The sequence below is a fragment of the Crocodylus siamensis genome, chromosome 1, assembly GCF_052110815.1.
Source record: "Crocodylus siamensis isolate JL-2025a chromosome 1, ASM5211081v1, whole genome shotgun sequence".
Taxonomy (NCBI): Eukaryota; Metazoa; Chordata; order Crocodylia; family Crocodylidae; genus Crocodylus; species Crocodylus siamensis.
The window spans coordinates 107,438,282-107,457,295 of record NC_143395.1 but is presented as its reverse complement, the minus strand read 5'-3'; the positions used below and the strand labels follow the sequence as shown (position 1 = coordinate 107,457,295).

Genomic DNA, 19,014 nt, shown 5'->3' with positions numbered 1-19,014 from the left:
CTGCCAGGAGGCTCGCCAGGGCGCTGCTTGAAAGGAGAATCCGTTTCAAAAGTTTGTTTGCGACACTTCCATATCTTGCAGCCCATTTTCGGGTCACGACCCACGGGTTGCGACACACGGGACTCGATGACCTCCTGAGGGCCCTGCCAACCCGCATCTTCTCTGTCAGTCGGGGGCGGAGGCAGGGGCCAAGGCAGCAGAGGCGAGAGGCAGCAGACAAGGGCCGAGCAGGAAGGCGGCCCCGTGCAGCCGGGGCGGAGCTGGGGCGGGGCGGTCCCGCTGAGCCGCGAGCAGGCAGCAGCGCTGCGGGCTGCGGCGGGGACTGACAGTCGGGGCCAGCCCGGGACATGGCACGGGCACGGGCCTGAGCCCGGCGCCATGAGCGACAGCAGCGAGGGGGGCCTCAGCTTCGCCGTGCCCAGCCCCCCGGCCGGCGCGGGGGCGGGTGGCGGGGGTAGCCGCGAGCCCGGCGGGCGGCGCACGGCCGTGGCTTATGTGATCAACGAGGGCGGCGGGCCGGCGGAGAGCGGCGCCCTGCAGAGCCTGCGGGAGGCGTGCGAGGCGGTGGGCGCCGCCCTGGACGCGCTGCCCTTCGCCGAGCTGGACTTCGGCGAAACGGCCGTGCTGGACCGCTTCTACAGCGCCGGTGAGTCCGCCCGCTCGGGCACGTGGCGTCCCCGACCCCGACCCCGGCCGTGGCCCCGCGTTGGGGCGCCCTCAGCAGCGCGGCTCCCTCCGGCGCCTCCACCCTCCAGGCACCTCCTCTCCCCAGCGGTGTATGTGTTATATTTTTCATAGACATTCGGGCTGGAAGGGACCTCGGGAGATCATCCAGTCCAGCCCCCTGCCCCAGGGGCAGGCAGTCAACTGGGGTCAGAGGATCCCAGCAGGAGATAAGCATCCCAATGTTTCTTAAAAGCATCCATAGTAGGTGTTTGCACCACCTCTGGGGGGAGTCAGTTCCAGGCCTTGGGGGCTTGGACAGTAAAGAAGATCTTCTTTAAGTCCAGTGTGACATGGTCACAGAGGAGTTGATGACTATTGGACCTTGGCAGCCCTTTTGGCAGCCCTGGATCTTCTCCCCACCCCCAGCCTCAGCTGAGCTGCCCCTGCCAGTTTGGGGCACAGCATGTTGGGGTCACACCAGCTGCTTCCTCCCTGGAGCAGACTCCCACAAGGCAAAACTTCTTCATGGTTCATGTGACCAGACTAGAATAGACTCACAGGGGTTGGTGCAGGCACCTGTCCTGAAGATCTTCCAGAGTAGGCTGGATGCGCATCTTGCTCGGGTTGTTTGACCCCTGCAGTCTTTCCTGCCCAATGGGGGGCTGGACCCAGTAATCTCATGAGGCCCCTTCCATCCCCCAATTTCTGTGAATCTGTGCTCCCAAGAGCCTGCTGGGGATGCCACAGGTGACAGCTTGCGGGCAGGGTCGCCCTGCCAAGAAATATTTGTCAGCAAACTCTTTACTGACAACCAAACATTGTTTACTTTAATTGGCATTTGCCTCCTCAGTTTGAACCCAGCCTTCATCCAGTGCTTGGTGGAGGGGTTGCATTGACATTGTGTAAAACAGTGGTCACCAGGCAGTGGATCTTAATCCACCAGGAGATCTTGGAGGTGATCCGAGGCTGGGGATTGGGGGCTGAATGCCACACCATGTTAGCACTGTCAGGTGTGCAAATGTCATTCTCAGGGTAAGCCTGGAGATTTCAAGCAGGAAGCCACACTGCTGAAGACATCCTGCCCTGTTGTGGTCTTTCTGAGTTCTTTGCAACAGAAGAATTGATCTGTTTGTTTTCCATAGTCAAAAACAGGAGTGAAAACTAAGATCTGGTGTTTTCTGAGGGGTGCCTTGAGTCTAGAAATGTTACAAACCACTGCTGTATTATCTTACCATAGCCAAAAAATGCATGAAAGCAAAGAGCCTGCATTTTCCAAAGGGTGCCTTGAGTCCAACAAGGGGTGCTTTGAATCTAGAAAGGTTGAGAGCCACTGGATTAAACAGAGCTCTGTCTGGGATGTAAATTAGCTGGCAGGAAAATCCCTGCACTCTTTCTCCCTTTATCCCTCTTCCCTCATACCCCCTACCCCCCCTTTCTCCCATTCAGCTGCATTCTCACTGGCAAAACTGAAGCTATTTGACTTGCAGGCAGTGTCTATGCTGGGCATTCTGGTATGGTTAGTCTGGCTCCATTGACAAAAAGACCTGCCGTATTCAAGGCCACTGAGTGCTGCCCCCTGTCAAGTAAAGCAAAGTGGGGTGGGGTGGGGAGGAATAGCAGCTGTTTATCAGATTCTTAAGGAATCCACTCTGTTCCTGAAAACAGAGAGCATCTGAAATCAAGCATTTCCTGGATGGGTGGTATGCCATTTACACAGCATGCTCCCTTTTCCTCTTTGTTCCTTTTTCCTGCCACCTGTATATATGGGCCATTTGTTTGACACTGTGGAAGTCCCACCACATTGGCTGGAGCAGAATGTCTGACCTCCTGATCTTACAGCTGTTAGAAGTGCTGTGCTATTACATCCTAATAGGAAGGCAAAGAGGTTCAATTTTTTGGACTTTTGTGTACAGATGAAGGTACTCTGCAGGACTCAGAGTCTGCCACGCTGGAGTGGGTGAAATGTTAGATCTTCTGATCAGTTTCTCCGCTTATAGAAATATCTATGAACATCTGCCATTGTGGCTGCCTGTGGCGTGTTCAGGTTCCTCTCAGCTTCATGCCTCTAAGATAAATTGCCTTGATCAGGGCTTAAATTACAGATTATATTAGGCTAAGATTCAGTAGCTCAGAGAAGTGTTTCTTGAATATGGAGATCAGACCTGATGGTGGGCCCCTCCAGTTGTGGCAGTCAGGACTTTGGCACATAACGCTGCATAACTGAAAGCTTATGCAATGCAACATTACTTCAGTGGCTTTTCAGCAAGTTGGGGAAATGTAAAAACCTAGCATTTTCTAGCCACTATCTATGTGGATTTAACCCCAAGTATTACAAAATTAGGCAAACTATCTTGACATTCTTCTTCTGTAAAAAGCAAGATTCATCAAAGTACGGCTAAAATAAGACAAACTTGAAGCCCTATGGCTAATTGAAAGAAGATACAGGGAGCAGACACTGCTTGTGCTGTAGAAGCCAAGTGCTACTTGCATAGTGTGGTTAAAATAGTGCATATTTCAGCACAGCTCTACTATTTAGTAGTACCTGTCTAGGGGTAAATGAGAGATTACTGGGAGAGTCCACATGCAGAGTCCTAGGTAACGGCCTGCTGAGAAGTACCTTCTACTCCTCAGAGAACGTCCAGACTTTTTGGAGTGTCTTCTTGGACATAGGGCCAAATGTTTGAAGGTCTACTTGTTGCTCCTGTGGCACTTAGTTTTTTTCCAAATAGCATGCAATTCACAAGGTTAGCGACAGTTCTTCACAGTAACCTGTGGCAAAACTATGAGCAACAGCAGAGGGACGAGTACAGTCTATCAGCATTCAGAAAGGCAAAATAGCAGTATTCTCATTTGTATGGTTATCTTTGCAAATCATGAAGGCGATTTAAAGAAAACAAAATCCAAAAAACAAGAATTTTAAATTCTGCAGACATGTGTGGCTTGGATTCCCTCCCTGCCTGCCTGTGTAGCAAACAGATTTTTTGACGACCTCACTTCATACTGTAAAATCAGCTGAAGGAAAAAGAAGCATTAGAGAAGTGAAAGATGGCAGGTTAAATCTCTGACATATCACATTAGTTTATATACAGTTTTGATCTTTTTCTTTCATGATATCCTTTAGTACTCCAAATGCATTTGCTAAACAGAAATGAAAGAGTTGTCCCTGGTTGCAGCCTAATCTTTGTTCTTGTTTGTAATGGTGTGCCAGTCACTTTGGTGTTACATAAATAATCTGTAATTGAGCTTAATTCAGTGGAGTATTTGGATGGGCCAAACATGTTTTATCAGAATGAAAATGAAGAACTATTATTAGAGTGCTTTCCATTTCTGATCTAGGCTTTGTTGTAGCCACAACATTTAGGTTTGGTGCAGAATAATTCTTTATCAAACCTAATTGATGAAATCCTGATTTACTGAAACCACAGCTTTCTTCTTGGCTTCAACAAGGCTAGGATTTGGTCCTGTATGAATATTTTTGTAACTTTTCTCCTCCCAATTACATTGAAATGATTTATTTTTGAGAATTTTGTATTTCCTTTCATGGCGTTAAATACAAAGAAAGCAGCATTGAGGTAATTTGCATGAGAACATGATCAAACTGTTTGTATTGTTGGAACAGGATAAAATAAGAGGAAAAACCCAACATACATAAGGGAATGATGGGTGTTATTAGGGAGAGTTGGAGGAAAAAAGTAAATTAGACTTAAAGATGTGACTGTCATATTGAATTGTGGTGTTTGCATTTAAATGAAATTATTGGCCCTAAATTTGGCCCGTATCTTATGCAAGCTTCGAAGTGTACACTGTGCAGAACTATGGACCTAAAAGTGAAAGTGAATTTATATTTATTTGAGATTTAATTGTGTCTAGTTGGAGCCCTGCAGAGGAAGTTAAGGAAAGGACTTTTACAATATTCTTCTTGACCTGGGCTGTGCTTCTGCCTATACCAATAGGATGCTTGCTTGAGTAAAGAGTACAACATTGGACTTAATATCTGTAAAATGAAGATTTGGGAAAAAGTAAGAACCACTAAAGGTACTGTTTTCCTTAACTTAAAAATAGAGTTTTTAAGGTCAGAAAACACCATTATAGTAAACTAGTCTGACCTGCAAAACACAAGCCCACTATATGTATCCAAACAAGTGATATCTGTGAGCGAGTAACTGAATTAAGGATTCATGTGGCCTAAAAGGCTGATCTCTGTGAAATCTGCAGAAAAAAAACTTAACAAAAATAAAATGCTGGCTCCCCTGTGGGAGCCAGCTGTCTTCCTGGCCACATGGCCTAGCATGAAGGTGAACAAGATGCTACTGTCCCCACCTGTCACCACTAATTGGTGGAGAGGACTGCTTTTGTGTGGCCCCAGCCCTTTCTACCAATCAGTGGCAAGGCGTGGAAGCGTGTGACAGACAGCCCTCTCAGCCAGTCAGTGGTAGGGAGGGGGACACTGGGGTGCTTTGGTGAATGAGAGGTGTAGGGGGGCCCCACCATGATAAGCCCATGGAAATTGCAGGTGGCCCCAAGATCTGCCCACAAAATCTGTTGGCTGCCTCCTCAGGTTGAGTAAATCACTGCTTATGAGTTAAAGGATAAAAGCTTATGCCAATATGTGTACGTCCAATAATTATACTGGAAAATAATCAAATTGTAAACTAAAATATTGCAGATGGCCCTGTGGCGTTGCAAAAGCTACTTTTTTAACGTTAAAAAGTATATGTAAAAATGTTACTATAATGGCCCTGTCCTCAAAGGTACCCAACATCTGCAGCTTCTGTTGTCATTAATAGGATACAGCATATTCCATTTATGCGCATTACTGATTTTACTGTGTAATGCTAAGCCAGCCCCAGTTTTTTGCCTACTATGTACACTATACAGGCAAGTTATCTGCCTATCAGCTGGGTGTATAAACCACTTAAGTACATAGTAATACTTCAGCCCCCACTTTCTGCTTCCTAATATAATTATCAATTTTTAACTGCGTAATTTAGATCCTGTCAGCTTCAAGGCTGGTGTTAGAGTCAGAAGGCCCCCTTGAGAAAGGAGATAAGGGGCTTTAATTATGAGGAAAAGCTTAGCACAGACTGTTCCTGTATTTAATGAGAATTGTTTACATTGCCTAAGGGAAATGCCTAGTCTGGGTAAGCGGGTGGCCTTTTTACTGTCCTGAGGTTAAGCACTTAAACAGCACTTTTGAAAATTGGGCCATAAATGAGTAGACCGGCTATGGCTTTACATCTAGTTCATATCAGTGGCTTTTTATTATCTCATACACCTAACTGTCTGTTTTAGTAAGCTAAAAATTAGGATTTGTTGATTGTGTGCGGTTCTTTATTATTACATAGTGTGCAAACACACATTGCAAACATGAGTAAATGTACCATTGTCTATCTGAACACAGTGCAAAATGTAAACAAAAAGCATACAAAGGAAAAAGAAATATTCTGCGTTATGAACCTTGCTCTTGCAAGCTTACCATGAATGGAAATTCATAAAAGTTCAGATGAGTTCTTGGCTCAAAAGACTTGTGGGAAGAGAGGGTATACAGGTTGTAGTCATATTGATCTAGAGGCAAAAGGAATCGGAACTCATGGTAGAGATGATACCTTTTATTAGACCAACTAGATTTTTGCAAAAAAAAATATTTTAATTGCAACCTTCCGGTACAAACACCCTTCTTCAGGCATTGGAGAAACGATTGTAACAGTTCTTCGTGGTAAGAAGGTTGTTTGTGTCGGAAAGCTTTCAATTAAAGACTTTTTTTTGCAAAAATCTAGTTGGTCTAATAAAAGATATCATCTCTACCACAAGTTCTGATTCCTTTTGTGGGAAGAGACCCATTATTAATAGTTTGGGAAATATGTCTGAAATGATTTTAACCTGATAGCATCCTGTAAATTACCGGGTGTCAAAGACATGGCCTGTTTCACTTGGCCTGCAGGGTTCCTTGTAGGGACAGGGCATTTGTGGAGAGGGTGAGTTGGAGTGGGACCTGCTACTAAATTCCCAGACATGGAGCCCAGTTGGGGATGCATGTTGTTAGCAGGTGGATGGGAGGGAAGGAAGGAGCAATGGTTCTGTTAATCTTCATGGCACTGCTACTCAACCTGCTGCTGGAGGTAGATCTGGATCCAGCTTGTGAGGAGCCCGCTGGTCTGGATCTGGCTCAGGTGGTCAGTCTAGTTTTACCCCCTGCTTGAAATTAATAGAACAGTTCCTATATTTTCATTTTAAATCAATGTGGAGGTGGGCTAACTGGCAAAATGAAGGTTATCAAAGGTCTACCTACACCGTAATGGTGTTTTCGGCTTGTGTTGTTATGGCCAATTTCTGTAGCCAGTGGCACACAAGAGAATGGTTAGCATCATGTCTGGCTGCCTTGATTCCCCAGTATGAATGACTAAGTACCCATTTATAACTAGGGATAGTCTGACAGCAGGGCTTGAACTGCTGCTTCTGGAGCCATAACAGGATGCATTAATCACTTGGGCACCATTGCCCTAAAGTCAGTGATGCAGAAGTGCTGAAAACAAGGTAATAATGGTAAAACCATTCTGTTTCATTATGGTCAGTAAAATTATATGTATTTAACACTTTAAGTGTAAGTCCTGTGTCCTGTCCTAAGATTGAGAATGTGTAAAATCTTAGAAGCTCTCCTGCTTAAGGGCACAAACCAACCATTAACTAACTAGAAGGGCTTGGAGAAAAACTAGTTTGCCCTGAGTTTCTTGTACCTTCCCTGAAGTGATTTGGTACTCACTGCTTTCAGAGACAGAATAAATGAACCTCTGTTTTAATGCAGTAAGATAAATGTCTGTATTTCTCTTTCTTGTTTTCCACAACTCCATCTTGCAAGGCAAGTTTTTTTATTCTCTAACATTTAGGTGACTTTTTTTAGGTTAAAGATAATTTTAATGTATGTAGAAAATGTAATATCTAGATTTCAGTAGATTTCTTTTTTGTACCTTGTCTTGCTGGAAGATAAAGGGAAGATAAATTACAGTGACTCTCACTTGGAGGATCTGAAATTCAAGTGTTTAGTCTGGAGGCTGTTTAAGAAGCAATCTGATAGATGTGTTTCCACCATAATGACCTCAGTGCATCACTGGAACTTTTTCCTGAGCTCTGATTGTACTTGAATCATAAGGATAAACAATCCTTATGCATTTCTGATGTCAGTAATGTTGCATAAAGCAAGATTGGGTCTGTTAAGTAATGGACAGATAAAATAGTTCTCTTCTTAGCTTTTTCTGGTTCTGTTATGTCAATTCCTTGGGCTACTTTGGCATTATCATCGGTGTATGTGTATTGCTTAGATGTTATATGCTGGAAGTTTGAGGTATATACATTGAAGAGTATTGCTGCTAGCACTGACCCTTGTGAGACCCTGTTCTTCAGAGTTCATACTCTGCATTTTTCTCCTTGGCTAGCAGTGAGTTTGAATAATCTGTTGGGCTAGGGGCAAATTACACACAAACTGATATAAGTGATTTGAAACCAGTTCAAATCTGTGACACAGCAGAAGTTCAGTGCACATAAACTTCCTTCAAAATGGCCAAAACTGGTTTAAGATAAACCTGGATGGATGTAGTATCTGACTTAACTGATTTAGGTTAAATTGGTTTATTGAACTTCTGTCCCAGATCCCTTCCAGATTCAAGTTAACTCAAAGTCCTCCCAGCAAACCCCTCCCTCTCCCAGGTGGACGGGCTAGCCTTGGCTTAAGCTGTCTTCTGCAGCAGAGCAGGGAGGTGTTTTCTAGCACACCTTGGCTTTTGGCCTGGGCCACTGCAGGCATGTGGCTTCACTTCTGGAATCAAAACCGAATGTCCGTTCACTTGTTTATTGGTTCAATCTATGCAGTTTAGCCTAACCTGCAAAGTCTGAGTCAGTTCAGCCTTAGGCTTTTTGACTGTGTACTTAGCCCTGGAGATAATGGTCATGATGAAAGCATATAAGCTTGCAGTCAGGTATCTCATTTGAGGCCTTGGTGCCATATAGTATCACAGGTGACTGTGAGGTCAATAAAAACTGCACCTTTTTTCTTCCTCATTTCAAATCTGTTTTCTGTGTCAAATGTAAGTAATGTAACTTGACCAGTGGTACACTACTTTTTCCGAAAGCCAGCTTGTTGTTTTGGGAGGTGGGAGTCAGTGATGGTCCCTATTCTATTCAGGATTATGCTGTCCATGAGTTTGTAGGTAACGCAGAATAGTGAGATGGGTTGGTTGCTTTTTGGATCCCATGGTGGTTTGTTGGGTTTCAGGATACAGGTGTTACCATAGTAGCCCAAGGAACTGACAGGATTAGAAAAGATGCTGAGTACTGACATGGAACTCATTGCCAACTATCTCCACAAGTGGTATTTAATGTTGAGCATCAGTAAATCATCAGTATCATCATTCTTCCACCTGGACAGTTGCTGAGCCAAGACCACACTGAATATTGGAGGAGGCAACCATATACTTCCCCATTAGCCATACCCCAACCTACCTAGGAGTTGCAGTATACTGCTCCTTCACCTATAAACATAACATTCAGTAGGTCAGCGGTAAAGTCCCTGCACAAGTAGCTGCCTGAGGATGTTTAGCTAGTATGCCGTGGGGTGCCAACTTTTAAAATGCTCAGAACCACTGTATTTGCAATGGTATATGCACCAGCAGAATCTTGGGCTCCTGTATGGTCAAGAAGTTGTTGTACTAAAAAGGTCAAAACTGTGTTTAACTGTGCTGAGACTCATGACAGGCTGCACAACTTACAGACAGATGTAATCCCTGCATGCTAAAGCATTAGACCAAGTGATATAAGAAGAGAGACCCTAACATCATTACTGGCAGTAGAGGCAAGAGATGACAAAAATCACCTGCTTCATCAACTGTTAACTGAAGACCCAAATAGATGAAGGCTGTAGAGGCTTAAAAGTCATAAACTGATTATACATGAAGCCCACTAGCTTCTGGTAGATACTGGGAATGCTGAACCAAACCTATGGGCAGCAATGGAGGGGACCGACTACTAGGAAAGGTTGGATCTAGTCCTGCGGTGTTTTATATCAACACCAAGCGAGTCCCTCACTGAGCACAGCTTTGACAGAGAAGCATCGGTCAAGCCAAACAGACTGAGATCTAGATATGAACACTTCAAAACAACACTTTTATAAGATTAACAGTGTCCAACAAACAGCACAGCACTTAATTGAAAGCTGCAGTTCTTTACAAATGCCCAGAGTGGGTAAATGGAATTTGCACATTGAGCAATAATACCAGATAGTGGCGTATAGATTTGGAAGTTGATACCTGATGCCAAAGGGAAGGGAGAAAGAGTGTCTTAGCTTTGTTCTTGTACCTCATATAGGTTTTGGCTGGAAACCTGAGCATTTGTTCAATGTCTGGAAAACAAGTACCAGAATATGCTGAACTTGGGGAAGAAGCAAAACTTCAGAGAGCTACTGTAGTCATATGAGAAAAGTGATTTTGCTTGGAAGTTGTCTTAAATCTGTATATTTTCTTTATGCTTTTACATAGCTCACTTCTGCTGTGCAAGGACAGAGGAGTGAAGGGAATCAGCACTGATGTTTCTCTCTACAGTTGTTCAATTCTTTCTTGATAGTATTTTGTTTACCTTGGGAGACACTCAATTTCCAGGATTCCTCATGTGGCATAAAATAGACAGTAGGATTTAAACAGAAAGTTGTTGCTTGAAGTAGTGTATTTGTTGGGCTTAAACTTTCTGGGAATTCTGAGATTTAATGACGCACTAAGTTTTACTCTCTGTTCTTGAAATACAAAGGATTAAGATTCTTAAAAACTAATGCTAACAGTCTTAATTTCTAAAGGTTGATGTTTTTCCCAGCACAAAAATACATACTTCCAACAATCTGAGCTATTTATAGTAGCAGTAAAGCAACGCCAGTGTTAGAAGTATTACAGGTCCTCAAAGCAAGGCAATGTGGAATTCTTGTGAAGCATTATTTTTCTTACCATTTTATTCTTTCTGTGCTTTTTATTAAACTTCAGGCATTGAAATGCTTCACTTTCCATTTATGATTATGCTGCATTTGTTTATATTACTTTTTTCCTTTCTTTTTTTCCCTTAATGTTTAGACAGTTTGTTTTGAAGCATATGCGGGCGAGGAGGAGGGAACTGAATTGCTCCTTGGAGCCTTGCCTAAAGAGGCCAAGCTAAAATAGCAGCTGTTTACTAGGTCCATGGCAGAAAGAACTATCCTGATGTAGTATTCTTATGGTTGCATTTGCAGAACATTAAAATAATTAAACAAAACACTTATTTCAGTCTTTTTTTATGTTGAATTGAGTACCAATAAAAAATATTGTGGTGCCACAAGTGGCTAGGATTAAGAAATGTTGAGTTTTCAAAAACTACTAATACTTCTGCTATGGAGCTGATGATTAATGTCATGCCCACACAGAGTTTACTGTTGTGTCACTAGGTGTTATGATACAGAGACCAATTACTCACTTTATTATAGTAGATGTTGTAGCCATGATGGTTCAGGAATTATGCAAGAGTCAAGGATGTTTTACGGTGATATCTTTTATTGGACCAACTGCATAGACAGGATAGAGTTGGACAAGCTTTTCAATGTAAGAGGTTCTTCTGACCTGACAGAACATCTTGTATACAAAATCCTGTCTAACTCTATCCCAACTATTCAGTTGGTCCAAATTAGAAGGTATCATCCCAAGAAATCCTTGCATTTCACTTTTATACACTCGTCTTCTTTGTAAGATCAAATGAAGTGCAAAGATAAGAGAGAGGGTTCTGAACAATCACTCCTGGGGAAAAAATGGTTCCTAATTGACAAAGTAGCTGATTTATTCACTGTGTGGTGCCTGTGGATGGTGTTTAAGACTGGAATTTTTAGTTTCCAACCTCTCTTAACTTTCTCTGGATACTGGACTCCAGATGTTAGTAACTTTAGTTTTACAGGTCAGTTTGGGAATTCCAGTCCTTGGAGAGCTTAGGAGATGGCCTGAATCATAACATAGATATTGTTCAAGTGTGTCAGAATGAAACACCATGTGTTTCTGACAAACGGTTCTTTGCTTGGTGTTTTTGACTTTATCCATTTTGAAGATAGATCAAAAATAAAAGGCCTGCCACTTCATTTGTCTGGCCACAATTACAGCTAGTTGGATTGTGAAGAACATTATGACATTTGGAAACTAAACCATTACTCACAAATTATTTTTTTCCCCATAGTTGACTAGCTATGTTTTAATCAGGTGGGGTGTTTCCTCCAGATTCCAAATATTTTCTTGCTCTAAGGCTATTTGGATTTACTTATGTGTTCTGAAGAAATGTTTTCTCCCATACTTCTGTCATTACGTTACACATGAACTAAGAGGAGCAGGATGGAAATATATGGACAGTGTGGTTTAGAAATTGGAACACTGTTCTGTGAGTCTGCAGACCTTGGTTCTGTTAATTGCCTTATTATCAGTTTATCATGTCTCACATCTGAGTGCCTCTGTTACTGCCCCCTCATCCCTTTTCTTTATCTAAAGCTCCTTAGTACAAGGAGTTTGTTGTTTTTTTCCTGTATATTTACACAGTGTGTTGTACAGTGGGATCCTGGGACCCTACTAATCATAGTGAATCAGAAGCAGCCTGTTCCTGCAGTCTTTTTTTAGCCATATATCTCCCATGATCTCATTGAGATAGTTGAGTGAGGGGTAGTGGTTCAAACTCTAATTGGCTCATGAGTTAAGGCTGGCATGTTTCAGTGAGCATGTAAAGTGCGGTAACAGAATGGAGTTGGTACTTGAGCAATATGTACAAAACATTTGCCACCTCTCTATTAATTCAAACTAAAATGACAGGAGCAATGGAGAGAGTCCAGAGGCGGGCAACAAAAATGGTGAGAGGGCTGGGGCACATGACTTATGAGGAGAGGCTGAGGGAACTGGGTTTATTTAGTCTAGAGAAGAGAAGACTGAGAGGGGATTTAATAGCAGCCTTCAACTACCTGAAGAGAGGTTCAAAAAAGGATGGAGCTAGACTGTTCTCAGTGGTGGCAGATGGCAGAACAAGGAGCAATGGTCTGAAATTGCAGCAGGGGAAGTTTGGGTTTAGATGTTGGGAAATGTTTTCTCACTAGAAGGGTAGTAAAACACTGGAACAGGTTACCCAGAGAGGTTGTGGACTCTCCATCCTTGGAGGTCTTCAAAACCCAAGTAGACAAAGCTTTGGCTGGGATGATCTAGTTGGGGATGGTCCTGCTTTGAGCAGGGGGTTGGACTAGATTACCTCCAGAGGTCCCTTCCAACCCTCATTTTCTATGGTTCTATGATAGGGCAGTTCTACAGACCTATTGCTACATCTTTTACTACATTAGCAGCATCAAACTGTCTTCCTTTGAAGACAGAAAACTAGGTACTTTGAGGAGAGCCTGTTTTTACAATGTTCACTTGGAACTTCTCTCATTGTGACCAAACGGGATGTATAACAGATGAAAAGGACCCCTGCAATTTACCACCGGCATGATAAAAACTTTATTTCTAGTGTTTATTTTTAAATGCAAGTTTAAATAATTTTTTGAAATAAAGAAACCTAATAGAAATAGTAACTTAAATATCTGAAGCATAATTCAAAAATGAGCTTTAAATTCCATTATACAAGCAGAGTAAAATACTCCTACATGGAATCACCTGAAGGAGCATCTAAGAGAATGAAGAGACTTAATAAATTTATTTAGCACCTTTATCTGAACCAGTACAAGATTATTCTCTACATTAAATTCCGCAGTGAATTGTCTTAAGTTTTAAATGACTAGGAGTGGGTCTAAACTACAGGCCTGGAGGAAGGCATCCATGTACACTAGCTTTAAACTACCTGGCTTGGCTGTTCAGCAGTATATGGGCTGTATTAGTGAGCTCAGTGTGGGTTAATACTTGACTGTTTTTTAACCCAATTTTCCAGGCAGTTTTGTAGGCTGCTCCTAGCTGCTGCAACTATACTTCTAAGTGTACTCAAGCTAGCCAGTTTAAAGTAGGCTTGGGTATGTCTGCCTGAGTCGCAGTGACTGCAGTACAGGTGCACTCTGCAACTAGGGCATATTTTCATACTACTATCATCTCATACTGTAAAAATCTAAGTAATGTTTTTTGATATTACGTTTAGTCATCTGGAATAATTCCTTTGTATACATACGTACTTGTCTGAATGATGTGGACATACAGAACAACAATCCCCTTTTATCAGTGGAGGACAGAGACTCATAAGACAACAGGTGTCTTTCTTGAGGATAGTAAAGGAGTTCATATCTGTGATTGGGAACCTTCTGAGAGCTGTCAGATGAGTAAACACTTACAGGAAGTCCATATTCGTTTGTGTTCTAAGAGAAAATGGACTGCAGACAAAACTCGACAGAAGATGAGCATTAGTGGTTTATTTTGCCATATTTTTATTCTTGTCTCTGTAAACATTAAGGACCAAATGTATCCCTTGACATGAGCAGGTGCAATTCTTGTAAAGTTAATGAGAGCTGTTCAGTATTAATACTTGCAGAACTTGTGCCAGTGATGGCGTTTATTTTGAATGCTGCCTACTATGCAAAGAAAAAGCCAAAGGCATTTTGAGGCCAAAAGATGAAGTTCTCACTGAACAGGATTTTAAATTGTCTAAGTACCTAAAATCCACTTGAATTGACAGGTACTAAGAGCATATGTGCTTCTAAAAATCTCATAAGCTACCTTCCTTCATCTTCATCTAAATGCCTTTAACAGCGTGGTCTCAAATCTATAACCCTTTTTAACAGAGTGAGTAAATCCATTGTGGAACCTTACAGTTGTGACTGAATTAGCTGATGGCTCTTGAAGATGATGTGGCCTGAGTAAGTGAGCAGTGTAATTTTTCAGAGGCAACCATGCTTTTTGGAATGGGCCTTCCTGCAGAACTGGCTGCAGCTCTAACTTTGTCTCTAACATAGCTTCCCTATGTACACACTCTGATTTGCTTCAACTTTCATCCCCAGCTAACTGGCTTATCCAGGACTAGAGACCAGAGCCTGAGTGAGTGATAGTTTCACTTTGAGGAGGAAGGGGAGTGTCATTTCCTAGTTCCTTGCATAGAATCATAGGGTTGGGATTGACCTCAAGGGTAATTTGGTCCAGGTCACCTCAATACAGAAAGGATGCATATGAAATCATCCAGGTGTTCATGGTACTCGGACAGGAAAGTTCCTCTAAGTTTATTGATAAGATCCTAGACTGCAGCACAAAGAAGTATGAGAGTAATCCACAGAAATCCTAGTGGCACCTCCATGAGAATGCAGCAAGTATCAGGACATAAAAATACATGTATAGCTTTGTATTTAGCTGAGCTAAGTTGACTTTTGGGGTTTAGATCCAGGAGCCTGTCATCTGAGTTAAGTGAAGACATATCCATAAGTCAAAACTTCCACTTTCTTACCATGTCCCATCCTCTCCAAATTCATTTTTATAAACACAGTAACTTAAAATTCCTTATGCACAACTTATGCCCTGCCTTTTGGGGAAAAAAAGAGAAACAGTTTTATGCTCTTTAATTTTATGTATCTCTTGGATACTACCGCTGTGGTATTTAAAGATAGAGATTCTTAAACTCCCATGTATCTATAAAATGTATCTAAAGTTGGATTAGTTTCACTGTGCATGTAGGCTGATACCAACCCAGGAACAAAAGTGACTTGCCTAGACTTGTGATGATGAAAATAATACATTTTTTTCTTTATTCATTGTGTACATACTTCCAGTGTTTCAAGGTTGTATAAGTTCATGTAGAGGGAACACCCGTGACTACAACTGATTCAATGTAAAAGTTTTCATTTTAACTTCAACAGCTTGTTGCCTGAACATATGCATTAAATGTGGGAAATAGAAATGTGTCGTCTTTTTTTTTTAAAGACTCCAATAAGTTTGGTTGCTTTTGATTGAATCACTCATGTTGTCTGACTTTGTTTAGCCTGCTTGCCTGGGCTTCTCCCAAGCTGCCTGCAAGGGCTACCTGCACAGTCCCCGAGCTGCACAGAGCCTGGTGCTTCACTCCATGGCCGTAGGGCAGCAAACTAAAATGCCTTGGAGGTGTTTTAGTTTGCTGCATCCCAAAGTCACTTAAGGTGTATTACGCTGCCAAATGTGCTACAGCGCCTAGAATTGATGCACAATATGCTGCCAATGCATGCAAACACAACACCATCAAAGCAGTGCAAAAGTATTTGACCTACTTTAAAGTGTTGTATATACATGCCCCTTATTTCATCTACCCATGGCCTTTCAAGTCTCTCCTGTACTGATTATCAGGAGAGTTAGGTTATAAAATTAAATTACCTGCGTAGCCCTCAATGTGATGTTTTGACAATATTTTCAGAGTAGCAAAAGAATTCATGGTGCTCTTTTAGCAACTGGATAGCAGAATTGAGTAGGTGATAAGTGTATGTCACCTGGACTCTGTTTATGATTTACAACTATAGAGGAACAGTAATCTGGTTAATCTTGAAATTGGTTTTGTTAAATAAAACTAAACTGAAATCTTTACTAATTTTCTTGGATGTTTGGATATAACTTATTATACTAGAATACAAATGTTAAAATTATTTGTAAATTATTGTTATTTCTTTCTCATATTCTGTATAAGGCTGCATCTCACTCATGAAAGTTAGCAGGCTTTCTGACAAGATTTTCTGTATTTACTGAAACCCTGTGAGTTTTTTTCATGAGAACCTTGTGTAAGTCCAAAGTAGGGGGGGGGGTTGTGGGGGGTTGTGTTTTTTTGGTAATGGGTGATTACAAAAAAAATCATGGAAAGAAAATGAGAGCTCTGAATTACATGGGACATGTTCATTTCTTGTTTCTTTTTCCTTTTTCCGTAAATAATGAGACTAAAAGGTCCTTGTTTAAAGACAGGTATGAAGTAACTAGCCTGGTACAGTCTGAGAACTAACAGGTAGCAGTGGGGCACTGCAAGGTAATAGACTGGGAATGGGAGTATGAAGGAACTGAGCCTTTATTGATGGGAACTGCTCAGAAAACAAGGGTTTTTCATGGAAAATTTCACCCTTTAAGTGATGCCCCCCCATCCCAATTTTGGCTGAAAACCATAAATATTTTCATTTCAAATGGTGCCTTCTGGGTGTTGTAGTTTGGGTGCCTGATGCTTCCATTATCTCTCTGGACTGGACTCTAACACCTGAACTAAATCTCCTATAATTTTTTGGGTGGTCTTAGTTCTGGTAAGTGTATCTTAATGTTAAAGTTTCCTTTATAATTTGCATTCCTGTATTGGCTGTTTAGGATTTAACCTTAAGCATTTTATTAATCTTTTCCCTTCCAGAGGTGCAGAGAGTCCTGGATTTTTAGAATGTAATGCTCTTCAGTTAGGGACCACCTCCTCCTCCCCCTCCCCAATCCCTTTTTGTGTGTCAGGAAAGCATTTGGCATGTTGAGTACTGCCACAAACAAATTATAGAAATTAAGGGCTGGAAGGGACCTTGAAAGATCGAGTCCAACCCTCCTGCTCTGGACAAGAATACTGCTGAGATCAAATGATCCCAGCAAGGTGTCTGTCCAGTCTCCTCTTGAAGACTTCCAGGGTTGGGGACTGTACCACCTCCTTGGGAAGTCCATTCCAGATTCTGGCCACTTTTACCATAAAGAAGTTCTTCCTTATGTGAAACCATCCTCTGACAGTTTATGGCCGTTGCTCCTTGTCCTCCCTTGGGGTGGCCTAGTGAACAGATTTTTTCCCAGCTCCCAATATTCACCCCTTACGTACTTTATAGAGAACCACCAAGTGCAAGTACTTGGCATGAATACCAGTCCTTCTATGTAGCATGCTGTATGGGCACAGGTAGGTATGAGCATGCCAAGCTGAATCACAGACTGCATGTGGCTGCATACGTGCCATTTAGGCGTGTAAAGCAAAATGGAATTTAACCATAAGGTGCACATTCTTGATGCACAGTGATTCGCACCTTAGATATTTTGCACACCAAAATGAAGATATTTTTTGCCATCATCATGCCAATTATTTGATGATTTGTGTTGAGCAAGTGTGTATTTCATCATGTAATTATTCAGGAATATTCAGAGATTCCTATTGCACATCTGTGGAGTATAATTATACATGTCAGCAATAGTGGCATATTAATTGTTTTAGTAAAAAACACCATGTGGAAAATTTAACATTTTTTTTTTTTTTAGTACAAATGTCTATTAACATGCCAGCTCATCTCCTTTGCTTCCCTAAACCTTGAAGTATCAACAATTGAGTCTTATACCCAGATTCTGTACACACAAGTACCAGACTATTTAGCATATGAACTGTGACTCACTGAAACTATTTTGGCTATAAGCAATTCATATTTAATCTTGACATATAATAGGGAGTGATATGAATGTAAAACTATTAAACCTGTGCAAAACATTTAATGGGATCAGTGTGCAATCCAAACTGCACTAAACTATCATAATGTAAATCTTCTATCCTTCTAAGTAAGTCTAGCAAAATTCTTAACTGTGGTAACCTGGCTTCTTCCTCTTTTAGATCCTCACTTTCATTCAACAAACATCAAGTCATGTAATGGAGTATAAATGATCTCAAATTAGCATTAGTTACTCTGTCAACTCTGCTATCGGAACAATGAATTTGTTCCTAAAGCTGAATTCAGCCTATTGCTGGACTGGAGTAAAGATTATCTCTGCCTTTAAACTGGAGGACCAAATTCAGCATTAGCAGAATTGTTAGCACATTATTTTCAACCAGCTCTCTACCAGTCATGAATTTGACTGTGTTTCACATAGAAAGATTTGCAGATTCAGATCATAACATCTAGCTCAGGCCAGGTCAGGGAGCCATGTCTCCTAAATTGGTGGTCCTAAATTGGTGGTCTGACCCTTGGCTCGTAATTGCTTGTAATGTCATTATGAGTTCTGGATAAGATCTGTAATATATCACCCTGTTAAAGTAATTAAAAATAACAAACGTGGTCATCTTCAGGAGAAATGATCTAAAGTCAATTGCTAAAATGCAACAAGGATAGGTGCAAAGTTCTGCCTTTGGAATGAAACAGCCAAATGCACAAGCATGGACTGGGGAAGGACTAGGTGTGTTGCAGCATTGTAGAACAGGACCTGGGGGGGTCACAGTGGACCATAAGCTGAATATGATTTCCACCCTGTCCCATTCCCCCCGCAACAAGAGCACATAGTGTGTACATAGTGTGCTCTTGTTGGGTGTGGGGGAAAGAAAACCAACAGCATAGTGAGTTATATTAATAGGAGTGTTACTTGCAAATTAAGGGAAGTGATTTTTCTGCTCTATTTGGCACAGGTGAGGCCTCACCTGGAT

The 19,014-nt window shown here is 41.8% G+C and overlaps 1 protein-coding gene across 2 annotated transcripts in view; it reads left to right on the top strand.

Moving 5' to 3' along the window:
• The first annotated feature begins 262 nt into the window (after positions 1 to 262).
• The window catches only part of MAP3K5 (mitogen-activated protein kinase kinase kinase 5), a 152,228-nt gene continuing 133,476 nt past the window's right edge, over positions 263 to 19,014 (top strand). For both annotated transcript variants that reach the window (XM_090040084.1, XM_090040075.1), the window contains exon 1: positions 263 to 646. In XM_090040084.1, coding sequence (XP_089896210.1) covers positions 379 to 646 — 268 coding nt within the window. In that variant the 5' untranslated portion in view covers positions 263 to 378. The remainder of the gene's footprint in view (positions 647 to 19,014) is intronic.